Source organism: Melanostigma gelatinosum (assembly GCF_949748355.1).
Source record: "Melanostigma gelatinosum genome assembly, chromosome: 4".
In the NCBI taxonomy this organism is placed as follows: Eukaryota; Metazoa; Chordata; class Actinopteri; order Perciformes; family Zoarcidae; genus Melanostigma; species Melanostigma gelatinosum.
This window is the reverse complement of record NC_136637.1, coordinates 10,311,368-10,328,785: the sequence shown is the minus strand read 5'-3', so window position 1 is coordinate 10,328,785 and position 17,418 is coordinate 10,311,368. Positions and strand designations below refer to the sequence as shown.

Here is a 17,418-nt window from a genome sequence, read left to right as displayed (position 1 = left end):
GCTTCAAAAAGGCTTTTGTGCCGCTTTAATAAGGTAGGCCAACAAAGAAGGACGGTTGCATGCTGGGAAGATAAAGATTCCCGTTAAGCACCCCCAACTTGTCTGTTGAAACAAATGTACCTGTGGAGTAGTCATTGTTCTTCTTTTGTAACACAAATAATGAGGCTTCTTTTGATATCTTTAAAATTAGGAAGATGGTCATCAGATAAGACTCATTTAGACAGTGTTTTCTTTGTTCATATTTTAGCTTCAGCATTTACACTGTAATAAAGAAAATTGAATGTGACTGAATGTGTATGTCGGTGGGCTAAAACAAGAACAAAACAAAACAAAAAATCAAAAGTGATATGGTACTTTGAGAATTCTTGGCACACTGCAAGGTGTAACTGCAGCATGTGTCTCATGGCTCTATTGTAGGATGATTGTTGGCATGAGTGGCAAAGCCTGCTTCCGGCAAAATAAACAGCAACGTCACCGTTGACCAATATCGCACTATGCGTCAATTCTATTTGTCCTGTGAAGATGTGTCATCACAGAGAACACCCCAGTACACATCATAGAAATGCAATTGCAAAGCCATTATAGGTGACTGGCCCTTTGGGAATCCTAGGATGCTATCAGCCCATGTCATTGGTCGCCATCTCCCCTCCACAGCCAGGCTGGAAAACCCTGAAGTAACACTCCCTCGATGAGTGATCTATTTATTTTTGCATGGCCGCCTTTATCGACTCAGCCTGTAAGCTTCAGGGGGAAAGATGGTATCAGATTCTATTCCTAGGCAAGTAAGTAATCGGCATACATGCCGTTTATTCAGGAATGGCTGCCGGTGCTGTATCAGGTCAGAACAGCTGTATTGATAGTATCATAGCCCCATGAATCCTCCATCCCTGCTTCTTGTTCACAGCTGTTTTGGTTGGTTTGCTTGTTCGCCCACCTTTTTCTGCCGTCCCTTGCTCCTTAAGGCAGATTCCCTTTGTCAATTGCCTAATTTCATTTGTCTCAAATCCACTTACTCTGTGTATTTTTTGCAGCTTCGTTATTGTAGTCTTTGCAGGCCTCCGTCTATTGTTTTCATACCATACAGGCAGCCTCAATGTGATGCAAAGCACTGACAGGCCTTGGCAAAATCAGATACAGCAGATGTAACACCGATAGAACAGGCCGTTCGCATTTCAGATCTAGCTAGAAGAGTACGAGAGTGCAACACCTTGTATGGCAACTTCTACATAGATCATCAATGACACACAGAAGAGGGAGTATATGAGAACATATTGCTCTGTCTTGTTCTGAGGTTTGTAAAGTGAAGTGTATATGCTTGTCATTGATTTTCCAAGCTTCACGGGAACTTGGTGTAAAGAGATTATGCATGGATGATCATAAATAATTAGTAATAATAATAATAGTATAGCATAGCTCTCCCTGTCCGAAAAAAGGGAAACTTCCAACCGGCTTTGTATCATCGCACCGTGGATGCTATGTGCAAATGAACGATGTTCAGCTTCCCTCCGTGTTACCGGCACCTAGAACTCCCCCTTAATTGCTGGCGAGCGTCTGCTGGATGACGCAAACACACTTACCACCCACATAACAGCGATACAAAGCCGGCTACAAATCGGCAAAGGTTCCCCTTAAAGGCAGACAGACCAACCCTTCCTTTTGATTATTCGTCTGACTCAACTTACTGTCCCAATTTACCATAATTTAACACCCCCCAGGCGTCGACTACACCACGATGATGTCTGCAGACTGGATATGAGGTCATTGGCTCTGCAGATTAACAGTGACCTCTGCTGTGCCACTGGCTAGCATTTTACTCAGTCAATCTTCTCCGAGTTGTAAAGTGGCCGTGGGTTTCTGATGCATATTACAGCTCAGGGTGCTTACCCCAAAGGCTCTCATCATCTAAGAATGAGTCACAGCTCTGGCTCCAGCCCAGGGTAGATGTCAAGCGATTTGGCCCGAGGGACTAATTGTCCCCAGAGAGCCGGGAGCGTGTACAAGGAGAACAATGAGCACACTACACTGTTGTGTCTTTTCATTGAAATGATTGCTCAATCATGCACGAGTATTGGCTTCAAAGTCCCCACAATCGTTGCTGGCTAGTGTGATGGTTCTTGAGTAAGTGTAGCAATAACAATTGTCCAAGAGGCTTAAATCGCACCCCTCCACATAACCCTTGCACCTTTACTGCCAGAGTGAAATCTGACTGATTACATCTCTCAATTGGTATTCAGACCTCGGCTATTGGTGGTTATAGTGAGTCTCAATCAAGTGGTGGTTTCTCAGAGCTCTGTGTAACCACAAATTGACTTGAGTGTCATTTGTTTCACCGAACATGGGGAAACTAGATGGGGAAATCACCGGGATTACTTTTCACTCTGTTGTCTCCTCCTCTGATCTTCTGTTTGCATTTAAAGACATGTATTTACTACTTATTACACTGAGAATATGTGCACGGAGTCTGCCTCCTTCTTAAGGGCATTCAATTATGACAAATGATTCTTAATGGAAAAGCTAGCTGATGCGAGTGCGATTGAGGTCTGTGAGTATCTGGCTACAGAATGGTTTCTCTAACGTCGTTTTCTGAGAAAGAGAGAGTCGAGGAAAAGCACAATCCTTGCTTTTCCTGGTGTTTGTTCTTAATCCTCTCTGATTCCTCAATGTAGCCCTCTTGGAGAGCCAGATTGTTAATGAAATGCAGTTTACGTTTTTATTCAAGACTTATCTCCTCAATTAGTTTATTCATGTGTCTGGCTACTTTACATGGCTAACTATAACCTTGCATTCCTAAAATGCATTTGTCTCATTGGTCAAAGGGTAAATTGGGATTAGAAAGTCTCTTGACATAAAGAGAAAATGTTGCACACAGAAGCATGATTGGGCTTAGTAGTCAGCCGGTTTAATTTAACACTTTTAAGGGGATTTGGGAATGAAATTGTATGATTTCAAGTTTTATGGCAACATGGGCTCGATCCCAATGTAATAGCCCATGTATTAATTCATGGACAATTATTTAGCAATTGGTCAAATATGTCACCCCTAGCCAAGTCCTACAGTATGCAAATGTATTTTGCCGTTTTGTTTTAGTGAAATCACTGTGTGTTATAGCTTAATTTCTAGCAGAATGTAAAAGTGTGCGTACGGTTTACAGCCACTTTGAATGATTGGACTCACACCCCCTCTTGTTCCTGTTCTTTTCACAGAGGACCTGCTCCCGCCAGGCTTCCCTAACATTGACATGGGCCCTCAACTCAAAGTGGTGGAGCGCACTCGAACAGCCACCATGCTCTGTGCTGCCAGTGGCAACCCTGACCCAGAAATCACCTGGTACAAAGACTTCCTGCCCATTGACCCCAGTGCAAGTAGTGGGCGAATCAAACAGCTACGCTCAGGTAAGGAAAGCCCAAACATTATGTTGTTTTCTTTTTTCCACCTTACTCACTTGAAGATTCCACTGGACATTTTTGGCACAATGGCTGATTTTGTGCTTTACAGCTAATGTGGCATGTGGCATGCAAGTTGCATGGCAGTACCTGCAAATCAGCCAAACTACAGATACAACTCAATATATTGCTTTGAAAACGAAAACAAATGTATGTTGACCCAACTAAACTTGGGCATTCACCATGTTTAAAGCATTCGAGCGTCAAAGCATGAGGGCAAGCTCAATTTCGTAGATTACAACAGGAGAAGCGTACTACAGTATAAAGATCAGGCGTTACAGCCATTGTGCTCCAGACCATGTTGTTATCTCCATAGATCATCATCATGAAGATAACAAACTGTGTTGTAAGACTCTAACATGACCGAATGAGATCAAATGATTCACAACAACCCACAAGTGTGTCATAGTAGGCAATGAGGGCAAGGTCCACGTTCTACTGACACAATGATATGTTGTCTTGTTCCCATTGATGAAACCCCACTGAGAGGCCCAGTGAAGCAAAGTCTAATTATATTGCTAATTAAGTGCAGGGCCGGGAGTGGCCCCAGGAAATAAGGAGTAGATATTTTAGGTCGATGACATTGTCACCAATCGGAAAAATCCAATGCCCCCTATCGTTGCTGCAGATGCAATTGAGTGCAGACGCCACTAACTACAGAGTCTGTTGCCATCGGGTCTCTGCACCAGTTGTGGCCCTCATGAGCTGTACACTCAAAATAATCTATTCGTCAGCTCATTATTTATGACTTGCCAAGTCCACAGGCACTAAGATGCCTTTACTTTTGGATACGTTTCATATTTAATTTACGGGTGCACAGTTTTGAGGTAGATGTTTAACTGTTAGGATTTCAAGGCAAACCCTGCTGTCAAAGTATGTGTGATTATTCTCTTATTATTCTCTCTAGGATGATGTACATCTTGATGAAAACTGGTTCATAGTAGCCCGATGACCTTCTGGGTTGATGTAGTGATAGGTTGATTTGTTTTAGGTTGTGTATAATTATATGGCAGGCCAGCTCTGCTCTAAACATTGGTTTACCTGTTGACTTTATCACATGGCTTTGTGAGTTTTGAGCCTTTGTGAATGATTTATTTTCAATTCAATTCAATTCAATTCAATTTATTTTTGTATAGCCCAAAATCACAAATTTCAAATGTGCCTCAGAGGGCTTTATAATATGTACACATTTGACATCCTCTTGTCCCGGACCCTCACATCAGAACAGGAAAAACTCCCCAAAAAACCCCTTTAACGGGGAGGAAAGAGGAAGAAACCTGTGGGAGAGCAATAGAGGAGGGATCCCTCTCCCAGGATGGACAGAAGTGCAATGATGTCATGTGTAGAACAGGATAGTGAATTACAACACATTCAATGTAATTACAGCACATTCAATGTATGACACAACCACGACAGGAGGCAACACCTGGTCCAGGTTTAACCCGGATACACAGGAACCTGTGAGGCGAGAAAGCACAGAGACTCTGGTGAAGAAGCAGGTCAATAATGTGCATTAATGGTATCGGTAATATGAAATAGTAATGTGAGTAATAATAAAAGTGGTATTGGCAGTCAGCAGGGCCATGGTAGGAGGAAGGACCAGGGTCCAGATGAAACCATGCTCCATAGAAACCTGTGAGGAGAGGAAGCACAAGGACTCCGGGGAAGAGACAAAATCAGTACTGTGCATTAATGGTATCGGTAATAGGATTAATAATGTTAATAATGAAGATCGTAGTAGGTGTCAGCAGGGCCATGGCTGGTTGAAGAACCAGTGTCCAGATAAAACTGCGGTCATCCTGTGAGGCGAGAAAGCACAAATACTCCGGGGAAGAAGTAAAGTTAGTAATGAGCATTAATGGGACATCAATGCATACAAATTAATTTAATTTATATAGCAGTTTTTTTCCTCCTTAACAATGGTTCAAAGTGCTTTACAAAATAAATTCAAACCGAACAAGGTGATGCTGGACAAATGAATCCAGCTTCCTGTCTGTTGTCTAACCTGTGTCTCATCTGTCTTTATCTGTTCCATGATTTTGTCAACTGTCTCTGTGTGTCCTTTCTAACTGAACTGGACTGCTGTTTGTTTTTCTCTCTCTTTGAGTGTTTTGTCTGTATTTGTGTCTGAAACTCAGATGTGACTCACATCGCAGAGTCTTCAACACCTTTCATTTGGCCGTGACCCATAACACAAGTTAAAACTGAAAAAATAATTATACAAATAAACCAAACAATAAATAATACTGAAAAAAAGACAAAATATTTAATATTTTACAATTGACGATCAGAGTTTTCCCGTTAAAATGCCTCTTATTAGAGTTATACATTTTAATTGATGTGACATGACATGAAACATCACTGCTCCTTCCATGGACTGTCATGGTAAAACTGCTAAGATACTGCAGTAGGACACAAGACCCAATTATACTATAGTCCCTTTTAATTCTTGCGTGGCAGTGACTTCAACCTCAACCTAAAATGAACTATGTTCTTTCCCTTTTCTTATTTACTTTCCTCTTGCATTGTCATTTTCAGAAACCTTTGGTAAGTGTCTTGCGAAGCCCAGAGAGCCCATCCGCTCTCCTTGTAGCAGATGGCATATTTAAACTACTTTCCAAAATGCATGCATTCCTTGCTCTCCCCTCACCCTTGTCGTCTTTTGCCACTTGTTCCCTATGTTCTGTTTCTTTTGCTCAACCTTTTCTTTTCTTTGGCCCACACTCCTTGCTTTATCCTCTTTCACCCCCACCATGATGGAACTTCGAAAGGCAAATCAAGGACAAGCAGCAGATTGAGTTGGGGAGCGGGGTTAGGAATCATAGTCCACCTTTCAGCAGCACACTTTTCATTTATACGGGGAAGACATGCTGAGCAAGTCTTTTGAGGCAACATTCTGCTTCAATCTAAAGCTAATATGCATAGTAAGACTGGCACTGCCCAGTTCAATCACCGTGTCTACGATATTTGAGAAACTTTACTGGACTATTTGAGGTCATAAGCACCCTGTGCCAGCTGTGGCCTGACATACTTTTCCCCCGACCACATTATCCAGAAACTACACTGCTGATGCCTCCTGTCACGTCCATTCTTTCTCTCTGCTGCGTTGCAAGACAGCGGGCTTTAAGGAAATAATTGGACTCTGCTTGAATCCAAGACAATTATTGCTTCGCGGTCATAGCCTACAGTATTTTTGTCTTCTTGGTGAGACATACGGCAAACACTTTCCTCCAGAAAAACACTGTTGTTTTGTACTCAGGTGTAAATGATCAAACTTCGACTTTCCCTTGTTTCAATACCAAGGCTCTCGTAAGGTAGCGTTGGTGCTGGGGGCTTGCCTTTTTCTCTGTAGCCCTTTCACTGGAAAGCTCATTCAGCACCCAGGCAGGATTTATGCTGATGAGAAAAAGGTCTGCACGCTCAAGCCCCCTAGGCTACCATCTTCTCATGTCCTCAGCACGCCGAGTAGCCATTTTGGGTCTTAGTATTTAGTATTTTAGTATTGTTTGAGAATAAATGTATTTCCAAAAATCCCAAAAATTCTCGTGGCATCTTTTCAATGTGTATTTTCAGATTCTCCTGTTGATCAGATTGCTGTTGACAATGTTTGGGTGCTACCTGCTTGCTTTTTTTTTTGCCTCAGACACACTCTCGAGCCTCAGGGGGTAACTCTGATGGCTGCTTTCCCATCGAGGGAGGTACAATTGAGACTTCTGGGAAGGAGATGGGGGAGCAGAAAGGGGAACATGGGAAGCGAGTTGGAAAACATGACTTTGAAAGCATACTCAGCCTCCAGCTCCAGCAAAAGAATCCCCCACCTTTCTCATGTTGCCGTCACTCCATCTGATGTTGGAGTGTGCGTACCAATCTGACTTATTCCCACCGAAAATAAAAGACAACATTGTAATCATGATGTTGAATATATACATATACAGGAAGATAGGGCATCCAGCGCTTGCTTGTTGGATAGCTGCCTAGCTGGCTGACTCGTTATTAATGGGCCAGACCATGCTGTGCTGGCGGGGCAATGATATTTGCATCAGGGTCCCCTGAGTAGCTCCTCTAGAGGTGTGGAGGGAGCTTGACATTTCTGCCCAAGTCCCTGTGGCTACAGACCCCAGGCCCTCGCTGGCCTTGTCAGCCAGAACAGATTAACCAGAGGCCAGAGAGACAGTGATTGGGAGGAGTGCACATTCATAAAGATTAAGGTCCTCTTTAATACAAAGGTTTAAAATCATGACCTGACATTGGATGGCTCCTTTACACACACACACACACACACAGAGATGTATGCACATCCCAATGTGAATCATGCTGAGTTCAATTGCACTTAATCTGAAATGAGCAAGAAAACGGTCACATTTGTTGACATCAAAGCTGCTTTGCAGGGAGTGGCTAGGAGCTCTGCAGATGTGGAAAACAACAGCCAGGTTTTCCCTGAGACCTGCTGCGACACCACCAAGATCCCAGGCGGGTTTCTGTGTTTATGAGAAGGTCAGCCAGACGCCCTCTGGAGGGTAGTCTGACTTTGACACTCGGCCAATCACCCAGCCCCACCCGCCTCACACGCAGATGGGCAACATCTCTGGCCAGATTGCCTCTGGCCAGACTACATTTTCAATAATAATTTTAATATATTCAGAGGTTTGTTTAACAAAACAGCTGGGGTGTTCTGTGGAGAAAATAATGCCGCATTTGATAATGCGAGGAGGTCGGCGGCCTCTTGAGGTATATTTAGGTCATCGTCACCCTAAGCTGATCTACCACTGGCCTACCAAAGCTTAGAAAGGGAGCTTATGGCCATATGGTTGCGTGCCCGTAGTCAGGTGGATTTGCCATTGTAATTGAATACAGACTGGCCACTCCAGACCCATCCTGCCTAGTCAGATCCTTGGCTATATTATTCAAATATTCGAAGTTCCAATGACCTAGGTCACTCACGTCCTTCTCATTTGTTAGTTTTTTTGTTTTCTTTGTGGAACCAATTCCTTTGAACTGAACTCCCTCTGTCTATTATCCCTCATCCTCCTTATTACTTTCCTTTCTTTTGTTGTCGCTCAGTCTTTTATAAGGTCCACATCTGATGGCCTTCTCTTTACAAACCTGCTTTATTAACCTTATCCTAACCTCAACCTAACTTTAACCTCAACCTCAACTAACCTAGTAACCCCTTAACCCCCAGCAGAAATGTCATCACAGCTAAAGCAAAATAAATCAACAGCTTCTGCAGCCTCTAATCTAACTCTAACTCTATAACAATGTAACCTTCCCAGAGCCCTATTGTCCTCTTGTCTTGTGATTATCTATGATTATGTGGTCTCTAAAGTCATTCCAGAAATAACTCAAATGTAACTGTTGTTTTGCCTGCGTTTTCAATGATTCTAAACTCTTAATGTGTCAAATCAGTGCTTCTAGGGTGTGTTTACCAAAAAGGAAGACGAGAGATAGTCAATAATAAATGATGATCTCTATGAAATGTGTTCCTAAAGACGTTTCCCACTTTCATCAGACAATGTGGAAATTTGTAACCATAAATTAAATTATAAAATTAGATTTTAAATTACTGTATGGTTAGTGGCAGCAAATGCACACTTTCAGAGTATGAACATACATCTTGTCAATAATTGGCAACACATTTTTGACACATTTTATGAGTTATACATAAACACAGTGCAACACAGTGCACAGCAGCTTTAAATAAAGGAAATGAACACCGAGGTACATTGCAAACCAGGCAGAACTTCAGATCGCCTCCTACCTGCTGGTATCACAAAGGATGCCTCTGTCTGCAGAGCTGCAACAACAATCCAATCAGAAGGTATTGTAAATTACATCCCACTGCCCAGCCACCCACACCTCTTATTGTGCTGTGTAGGATATGGAAGTTACTGGTACCACTTAACATCTACAAGCGTATTGGTACAGCATCGGCAGCAATGCAGGCTGACTTATGATTATGGCTTTTGGATAGTGACCGAAAGATTGAGGTCGCGGAGGCGAGCGGCAGTAATGACTTTCCTCTGTCAGGTGGCATGGCTCACCCTCAGAGATAGGGAAAGACAATCAGAGGGTGCTTGTAGCAGAGCTGCAGCTCCTTCACATTGAAAGGCAGCCAGTTTAGTTGGTTTGTGCATCTGATCAGGACGCTTCCTGGGCGTCTTCCTTGATTGACTGGTAGGAGACCCCGGGGTAGGCCCAGAACACGCTAGATTATAGAACTCATCTGTCTTTGGAATGCCTCAGGATCCCCCAGGAGAAGCTGGAAAACGCTGCTGGGGAGAGGGACGTCTGGACTACCTTATTTAGCCTGCTGCCACCTCGACCTGGCCTCAGAAAAGCAGCTCGGCTCGGCACTGCCCTGCTGACACTCTCAAGGGATGGCCAAAGGCACGTTGTAGCCACGAGTTATCCTTAGATTTAGAGAGGGAGACGAAGAGAAAGGCTAGAGGGCAAGAAACTTTGGGAGAGACTGAGACACACAAAACCTCAGAAATAGGGGGAAAGAGAGAGAGAGAGGAAACAGATAAAGAAAAATTAAGAAAACAATGAATGGAGAGAAAGAAAAAAGACTGGAAGGACAGTTTAATGCTTGGCAGAGAGGGGGTTGAAGTTAAGCTGGCTCCCCTTCCCACACTCAAAGCTCTGCCTGTAAGGGATACATTTTACATCACAGCAACAATGTGGGCTAGGTTTAAAAGCCCACCAGCCACTGACTGGACAAGCTCAATATTTGATTGTCCCTAATGGGACATTGGCTGGCAGTCAGGCATGTAACACAATACAGACTCACAATAAACAAAGAATAGGGGAACATGCTACTCTCAGTGAAATGAAGCAATGGAAAGAGCCAGGAGATTGAATGACCTGGGAGGAAGGGGGGGGGAGCTTGAGGTGAGGAGTCTATCTGTCACAGTTAAGCAGGTTTACGACTTGTAGGACAAATAAGAACTCCAATCTGTTTGATTTAACTTGTGGTGGCCTGAAGGTACAGCCTGAAATTATAGTTCAGTGGAGACTCCATCAGCAAGTTTGTTTCATACTAATGTAGATACCCGGTATATAGAATAGTGGCGCCTTTTAGTTGTTAGCTTCTTCAGCTCTGCCAATGAAGCATTGTGTTTCCTGTCTTGATACGTCTATGGCAAGGAAGGGAAACAGAGAAACTAATAAGGCAGTGGACTGTGCCAGTCATATGAAGCTCCCTATATCTTTGTGATACCAGCAGTGACAGGTGTATTTTTGTCATTTTTCTAAAAAACAACAAAAAAAAAACAGCCATGTCTGAAAGCCCTATAAGAGATTACCTAATGGTTTGATAATCTAGTTCCAGTGATCCACCTTCCAGCCCAAATAACTCCTCTAACTATTACTAACCTTAACGTTGAACTAAACTGATGTTGTGTCTTCGTCTTTTGTCTCTCCTCCAGAGGGTACCCCGATTCGAGGTAAGATGTTTAACACAATGAAACAAAGGAGAAAAAAAACAACTTTAACTTATGTTAAACCAGACATAACCGCTCCTAACTCCACCCAACTGGCATCATACTGGGAATTTCATGTGGGCTTTTCCGCCTGAAAAAATGACTCTTCTCTTCTATATCCACTGACATTAATATGTCATCTGTGTTTGGGTTCTGTGTTCTCTGTACACACTGTTTTGTGAGCGTGATCATATGTGTTTCACACCTTCCTGCCTCATGTCATCCTTTGATGTGCAGTTCCTCCACCTCTGTGGGCGTTCTGTGTTTGTGCCCCCCAACTATCACCTCCACATCGTCACGTGTCAGATTGTATTGCAGTTTGGTTATAATACACGATTGAGAAGGTTAAAAGCAGAGGAGAGGGACGGTGAGGGTTATTACTTGGTGGTTTGTTTGCTTTGTGCCTCTGACATTTATATTGTTTGGACATGGACATGGGGCTGAAGGGGGGGGGGGGGGGGGGGGATAGGCAATGGCCTTATTTGTTTATAGGACCAGGCTATTGAATACTTGAATATTAGCAACCACCTTTCTTCCTTCTTCCTCTCTGTTGTGATATCCTCCTCATCCTTCCGTTCACCGACACAGCAATAGCCACATTCTGTTTATTAATGCACCTCCATAACTTGCATGAGCCCTAGCTGCTGATACTCATGGTATGTCAGGGGAAAGGCCAGTAGAAATTACCGTTGATTTAGTTCTGTTCCTCCCCGTAACTGTGCGGCTCAGCAATTTATACAGGCAAAACTAGGGAGGCTACTGCATGCAATGGCCACCTTTTCAAAACAGGCAACATGTACAACCGGCTCTCATAGTGTCAGAGGATGAACAGGAGGATATCAAGGTGGGAAGGTAACGACAGAGGTAACGCAGTGTGATTCCCGTGAATTTTACATTAGCTTTGTCAAATATTTCTTCCTCTTCCCTCATTTCTTTTCATTTCTGCGGGCAATTTAACTTTCACTTGCAATTATCCACCAGGCTTTGTTGCTGAATCATTATCTCCTAGTCGATTCGGTGTGATTGTTGAGTCGTCTGTTTGTTTGTTGTAAAAATGCTTTTGTTCCACAGGCTGAGCAGGTAAGTGAATACCTCAGTTTGCCATGTGTGTCCCTGTATTCTTTGGGAGAAGCTGAATGTGTTTAGTCTCACAATTACAGTTTGGTAGCGCTAAGGGGGTGATTCATGTGACGATCAAGCTCCTACAGGAAGATTAAAGGTTCTCCATCTTCAACCATTCCATACAAGCCATACGTGACACGACATTCCAAACACAAGCATCTTTTCAAACATATGAACACCTGATCTTTTAGACTAAATTCAGACCCTTCACTCCTTAAAAAGCCCTCAACCCAGACATCCCTGCTCTGCTTTGCTGAAACAAGAAGGTCTCAGTAATCACATTGTGGCGAAAATAAAACAAGCATGACATATGAACCCTGCATTTGCATAATAAGATGATAAGCTGCCTGAAAAGGGCAATTTCTCCCCATCCCGCTACACCGCGTGCCGACACTGACTCTCAGTCAGGAGTGTGTGCTGCTTATGTAGGAAGAAATGAATAGCAGAGGATTGGGAGAGAGATGCAAATGTAATCAGGCTTGTCTGAGAAGGACACAAATGGTTTTGTTTGCATAAGTGCATGTACACATGAATCTACTTTAAGTCGCTCTTGCACTCCTGAAAATGTACCTTTTTTTGAAAACATTTATTCAGGTTGGGTGTCACTTGTCTTAACGATGAGTCATTTCACTCTGTCAATTTTATTTATATAGCCCAATATGACAACTTACAAATTTGCCTCATGGGGCTTTACAATCGAGAGAGAGAGCGAGAGAGCGAGAAAGAGAGAGAGAGAGAGAGAAAGAGAGAGAGAGCGAGAGAGAGAGAGAGAGAGAGAGAGAAAGAGAGAGAGAGAGAGCGAGAGAGAGAGAAAGAAAGAGAGAGAGAGAGAAAGAGAGAGAGAGAGAGCGAGAGAGAGAGAAAGAAAGAGAGAGAGAGAGAAAGAGAGAGAGAGAGAAAGAGAGAGAGCGAGAGAGAGAGAGAGAGAGACTAGTTCTGGGGAAGTTTTCTCGTCCTCAGTACACGGACTATAAGTACAAGGCTTAATAGATTCGATGAGACTGAGCTGCTGGATGGATAATCGTAAAAAGGTACAAGACCTGAAGTAATCAAAACACAAGCCACTCACTGAACGTTAAGGCAAAAGCAGAGTTCCACTGTCTGATGTAAGCAGGGAGCTTATGCCAGAGGAAGGCGGCACGATAGGAAAAGGCCCTGAAGCCTGCTGACCCAGAACAGAGCACTGAGGTTGAGTATTACCACAGCAAACATACTTTGTTCTTTCATATCAGTAAGAGTTCTAACCACGTGAGAGAGCGAGGCAAAATGTGATGTTAGATTGTCACGCCTTAGACGTGTATACACGAGGTGATCTGCGGTGTTAAAAGCTGCACTGAGCTCCTGCAGTAGAAGCACTGAGGTGGAATCTGAATCCATAGTAAGCAGAAGATTATTCACCACTTTAGTAAGTGCAGTTTCAGTGGAGTGACAGGCCCTGAAAGCAGGCTGAAAAGTTTCAAAAACATTACTGTTAAATACTAGTCACAACTCTTTACTCGGTCGTGAGACATCTCAGCGAATTTTAGCAGAGATGAGCATTTACAAATGTTAAATCTGCATTCATTTTGTTTCCACGCAAAGCCACCCAGGTTGCTGGCCTGGAGGTAAGCGATAGGTAGAAAGGTAGCTGGACTCCCTACCGGCTTCATTACTGATTTCATGGGAGCATTACAAGCCACCAGATGGGCGCTGACAACAATGGCGTCACACGTGGGACCCCATGCTGGTGCGATCACAGTATAATGACCTTGGCGTGGTGGCAGAGCATGCCCGAGTGACAGAATGGAGACAGAAGGAAAGGGAGACGGAGAGAAAAGCTGCTGGTTCACATCAGAAATCCGTTCATTTCTGCACGTTGTTGCCCTCTTTAGTCACCCTCTGCACACACAAGAGCTATTTTAATTGATGTTCAACGATACAACAACAACTGAAAGGTTGTTTTATGGAACAATGCTGAACCAGCTTTAGCAAAACTTACATAAATATATACCAGCCAGTAAAGTGGGATCCTACTGGGCTTTGTTATATTCATGATGCGATAATGATGATGTGAAAATACAAACATAGTGTGAAACAGTGTTTGCATCTTCAGCTGTATTGTCAAACATGACACAAGCTCTAAAGTGTGTCTCTAAACATCTAATTGTAGTTGCTTTATGATAGTGAATCTAAATATTTGTTGTCATGTGTTCGTATAAATATATTCGTTACAGATCCTCCTGAATCATTAAGGTAGCTTGCGGTATTGTACCCAGCCCTTTTCTGTGCACTTTAGTGAGCTTGATGTGTGTGTTGGTAAAGGTTGTAACTCTATGACCGGGTTTAGTGAGCAGTGATGAGAGGAGAGAGATGAGAAACGAGAGACGACGAGAGACATGAACTGAAAATCAGAGATAAAATGATGAAAAGAACAGTGTGCCACTGGCAGGCCTTAGTGGGCTGTGGAAGGAGCAAGACGGAAGAAAGAGTTTGACTGGGCCAGTCATTTTGTTGATCGCCGAAACAAATCAATCAAGGCCCGCTGGAGCACACTAATTGAATTACACAAATGGGACTGGGGGGGGGGGGGGGGGCACACTTGGCAAAGCTGCTACAAAGCAGCGACGGGGGTGGGCAGACCCCGGCTCCAGGCACTTTCTGAAATGAATCATCCATGCTTGCCCTTCCTTGCTCTTCTTTCATCCCCTCTTGTCTGTCTCTTCCACCCTTCGTCCCACGCGTCTCTGATTGTTTTGTTCTTTGTCTCTCTCTGTCTTTTCTATTGCACACAGTACCTCTCATAAGTCTTTTTTCCCTTTTCATCAGGTTTCCCCCACCGCTACACTTATTTTTTTTCCGCTCTCTTTTTGTCATTTCCCTGTCCAACCTAGACTCAAATTAGATCTATATATGGGTTTGTAAATATTGATAATTTGTTCAAAATTGTTGATATTTTTCTGCTGGTCAACAGCTGAAAAAAAGGGCATTAAAAGCCTGCAAATAACATTCATTTAATGTTCATTTAAATTAAGTGAGATGTCCCAGTGTCCCTAAATGTTGGCCAGATATGTATAAAATGTTAACATACTGAAGACTACCGGCCCAAAGTATCCATTCTCCAAACGGCTTCATTACAAGAATGTCTTATCCCGAATCTGAATTGGCCTTCAGAAACATGTATTTGTTGAACTCTTCCCAGGCAGTCTTACTGTTATCACACCTTGGCACCTCAGCCTCTTCAGATCAGCCTGCGGCATGCAGCGCTGTTAACCAGGGCAGCTGTCACGGCTGCGACAAACGTCCCAGAACCACTGCCCATTACAGCCTTCTTTATCGAACGGATGAAGGCAGTGAACATGCTGCCCAAGACAGCCAGGAATGGATGGCAGTGGAGATTGAAGGTTGTGCGTGTTGGTGAGCAGGGAGGGTCACTTTGACTGAGATGGAGACTAATTGGTCCGCATGGAAGTGAAGTCGTTATTATCGGGGACTTTATTCGCCTCAACTGTAGCCACTGTTTGGATCCTAATGGTGCAGCATACATCATGGAATAAGATGGAAAGAAAAATATGTCCCCATCTACGCACAGTAAGGGACATCCGAAATTGATGTTTGTCAAAAGGCAAGTCTTTATCAGTAACCCCCCCCCATTGTGTTAACCGACTTGGCGCGTGGTTTTTATTGTGCTTGTGAAAGATAATTTTCATCATTTATTTCTTTCCTGGTGTTTCCCTGTTTTCCTGATGAAAGAAAGAATAAAAATGCCAATGGACACTTGCGCTCTGGTGAGCCGCAGGCCGGCAGGGTAGACCGAGCGCAATTATGCAAAACACAGAGAGTGCAATCATATTTTAAAAGGAAAAGAAAATAATCGGTAGGAAAGGGACACATGCTGGTGACAAAAGCTGGAGTTTGTTTTGTGTGCACACATGAATGCACATGCTGCTGCTTGAGATAGGACATCAATGAGGGTCTGTTTGGATTTGTAATTCAAAAGCCCTTCGAGGTCTGTTTAAATGCTTATATTATCAGACTTTAAACTGACTGCCGGGTCATTCTATTATATGGCTATATAAATCATAAATGCCATCAATTTAGATTCATCTAATTTTAGGTTATCAAAAGAGTAAACATATGAGGAGAGTGCAAATGACAAAGTGGACTGAGGAGATGGGCAACTCACACAGTGTAGCACAACACATGTAACACAGGCGGGATATTGCATCTCCACTATGTGTGAGCGTGGCATGAAGCACCTCCAAATAGAATGAAGTTGTGATTTCTCTTTTAGTCTCCCTCTTCTGTCCCTCTACTTCTGGGCTTCCTTCATCAAACATTTGTTCGCACACATCTAATTGAATCCAGGGTGTGCAATTTTATTCATCAGTATTTTGTTGTTGTTGTTGTTGTTGTTGTTGTTGTTCATTGTTTAGTGTTAATCCAGTTTAAGATAAATCGTAACTCACCTAGATTTCCCCAAGGGTAAGATGAATGCCTGTTCGCCTTGTAAGAGTCAAACTTTCAATTTTGAGACAGAATAATAGACGAAAAATAAGGAATATGATAAATGGATGAGAACAATTCTCCATTCCTCCTCTCTCAGTGTTCCTTTACATCTCTTGCTTCCTTTGTCTCTCCTTCCTGTCTCTCCTCCTTGCTTCTCCTCCCTGTCCTCTTCCTTGCTTTAATCTTACATCACTTTTTCTCTCCCCCTCTCCCTCTCTCGCTCTCTCTCTCTCTCTCTCTCTCTCTGTTCTGCCAGCAGAAGGACTCTTTATGTGTTCTTCACAGACCCACTAAATAATAGCTAGAATATGTAATGAAGCCAGTAGGGGCTTGGAAACAATAGATAATGCCACCTAGCGAGACGTCTCCACCAAACATGGAGAGGAAGAGATGCAACTCCCACTATTCCCTCAAACGCTCCCTTTTCTCTCTCTCTCCTTGCTCCCTCTCTTCCGCCAGGAGGTACAATTCACAGCAGCCAATGTTGGTTTTAATTGGCTCTCAATTCATTTAGTTTGGCTCATTATCTGTCACCCTCCGCATGTTGGTGATTGTGTTTTGCTGACCTTCAGATGGCATTTGTGAAATATTATTTTCAGATGAAGACATTTCTATTTATTGGAGGCATTTGCAGTTGGCACACACCGAATGAAAACATATGAAATATAGAGCATTTCCTCTGATTTAGCTGTCTGCTCCACCACAAGCCTTTCAGCATTATTATTTATGAAGCGTTGAAACAATTGCACAAACGTCAACCGAAGCCTTTCAAAGATAATTCAGCGCAGGGACCTATGGCTGACGAGCTGCTGGCAGAGCTTTCTGGAACGGTCCACCTGGAGTTGAACTTCACACAGTCCTTACTTTGTGGTCTCCCCGGTGTTGAG

The 17,418-nt window shown here is 43.2% G+C and overlaps 1 protein-coding gene across 1 annotated transcript in view; it reads left to right on the top strand.

Moving 5' to 3' along the window:
• ptprsa (protein tyrosine phosphatase receptor type Sa) overlaps nucleotides 1-17,418 on the top strand; it is a 165,063-nt gene that overhangs the window by 69,742 nt on the left and 77,903 nt on the right. Inside the window, exon 5 of the mRNA XM_079266720.1 lies at nucleotides 3,204-3,392. Coding sequence (XP_079122846.1) covers nucleotides 3,204-3,392 — 189 coding nt within the window. The remainder of the gene's footprint in view (nucleotides 1-3,203; nucleotides 3,393-17,418) is intronic.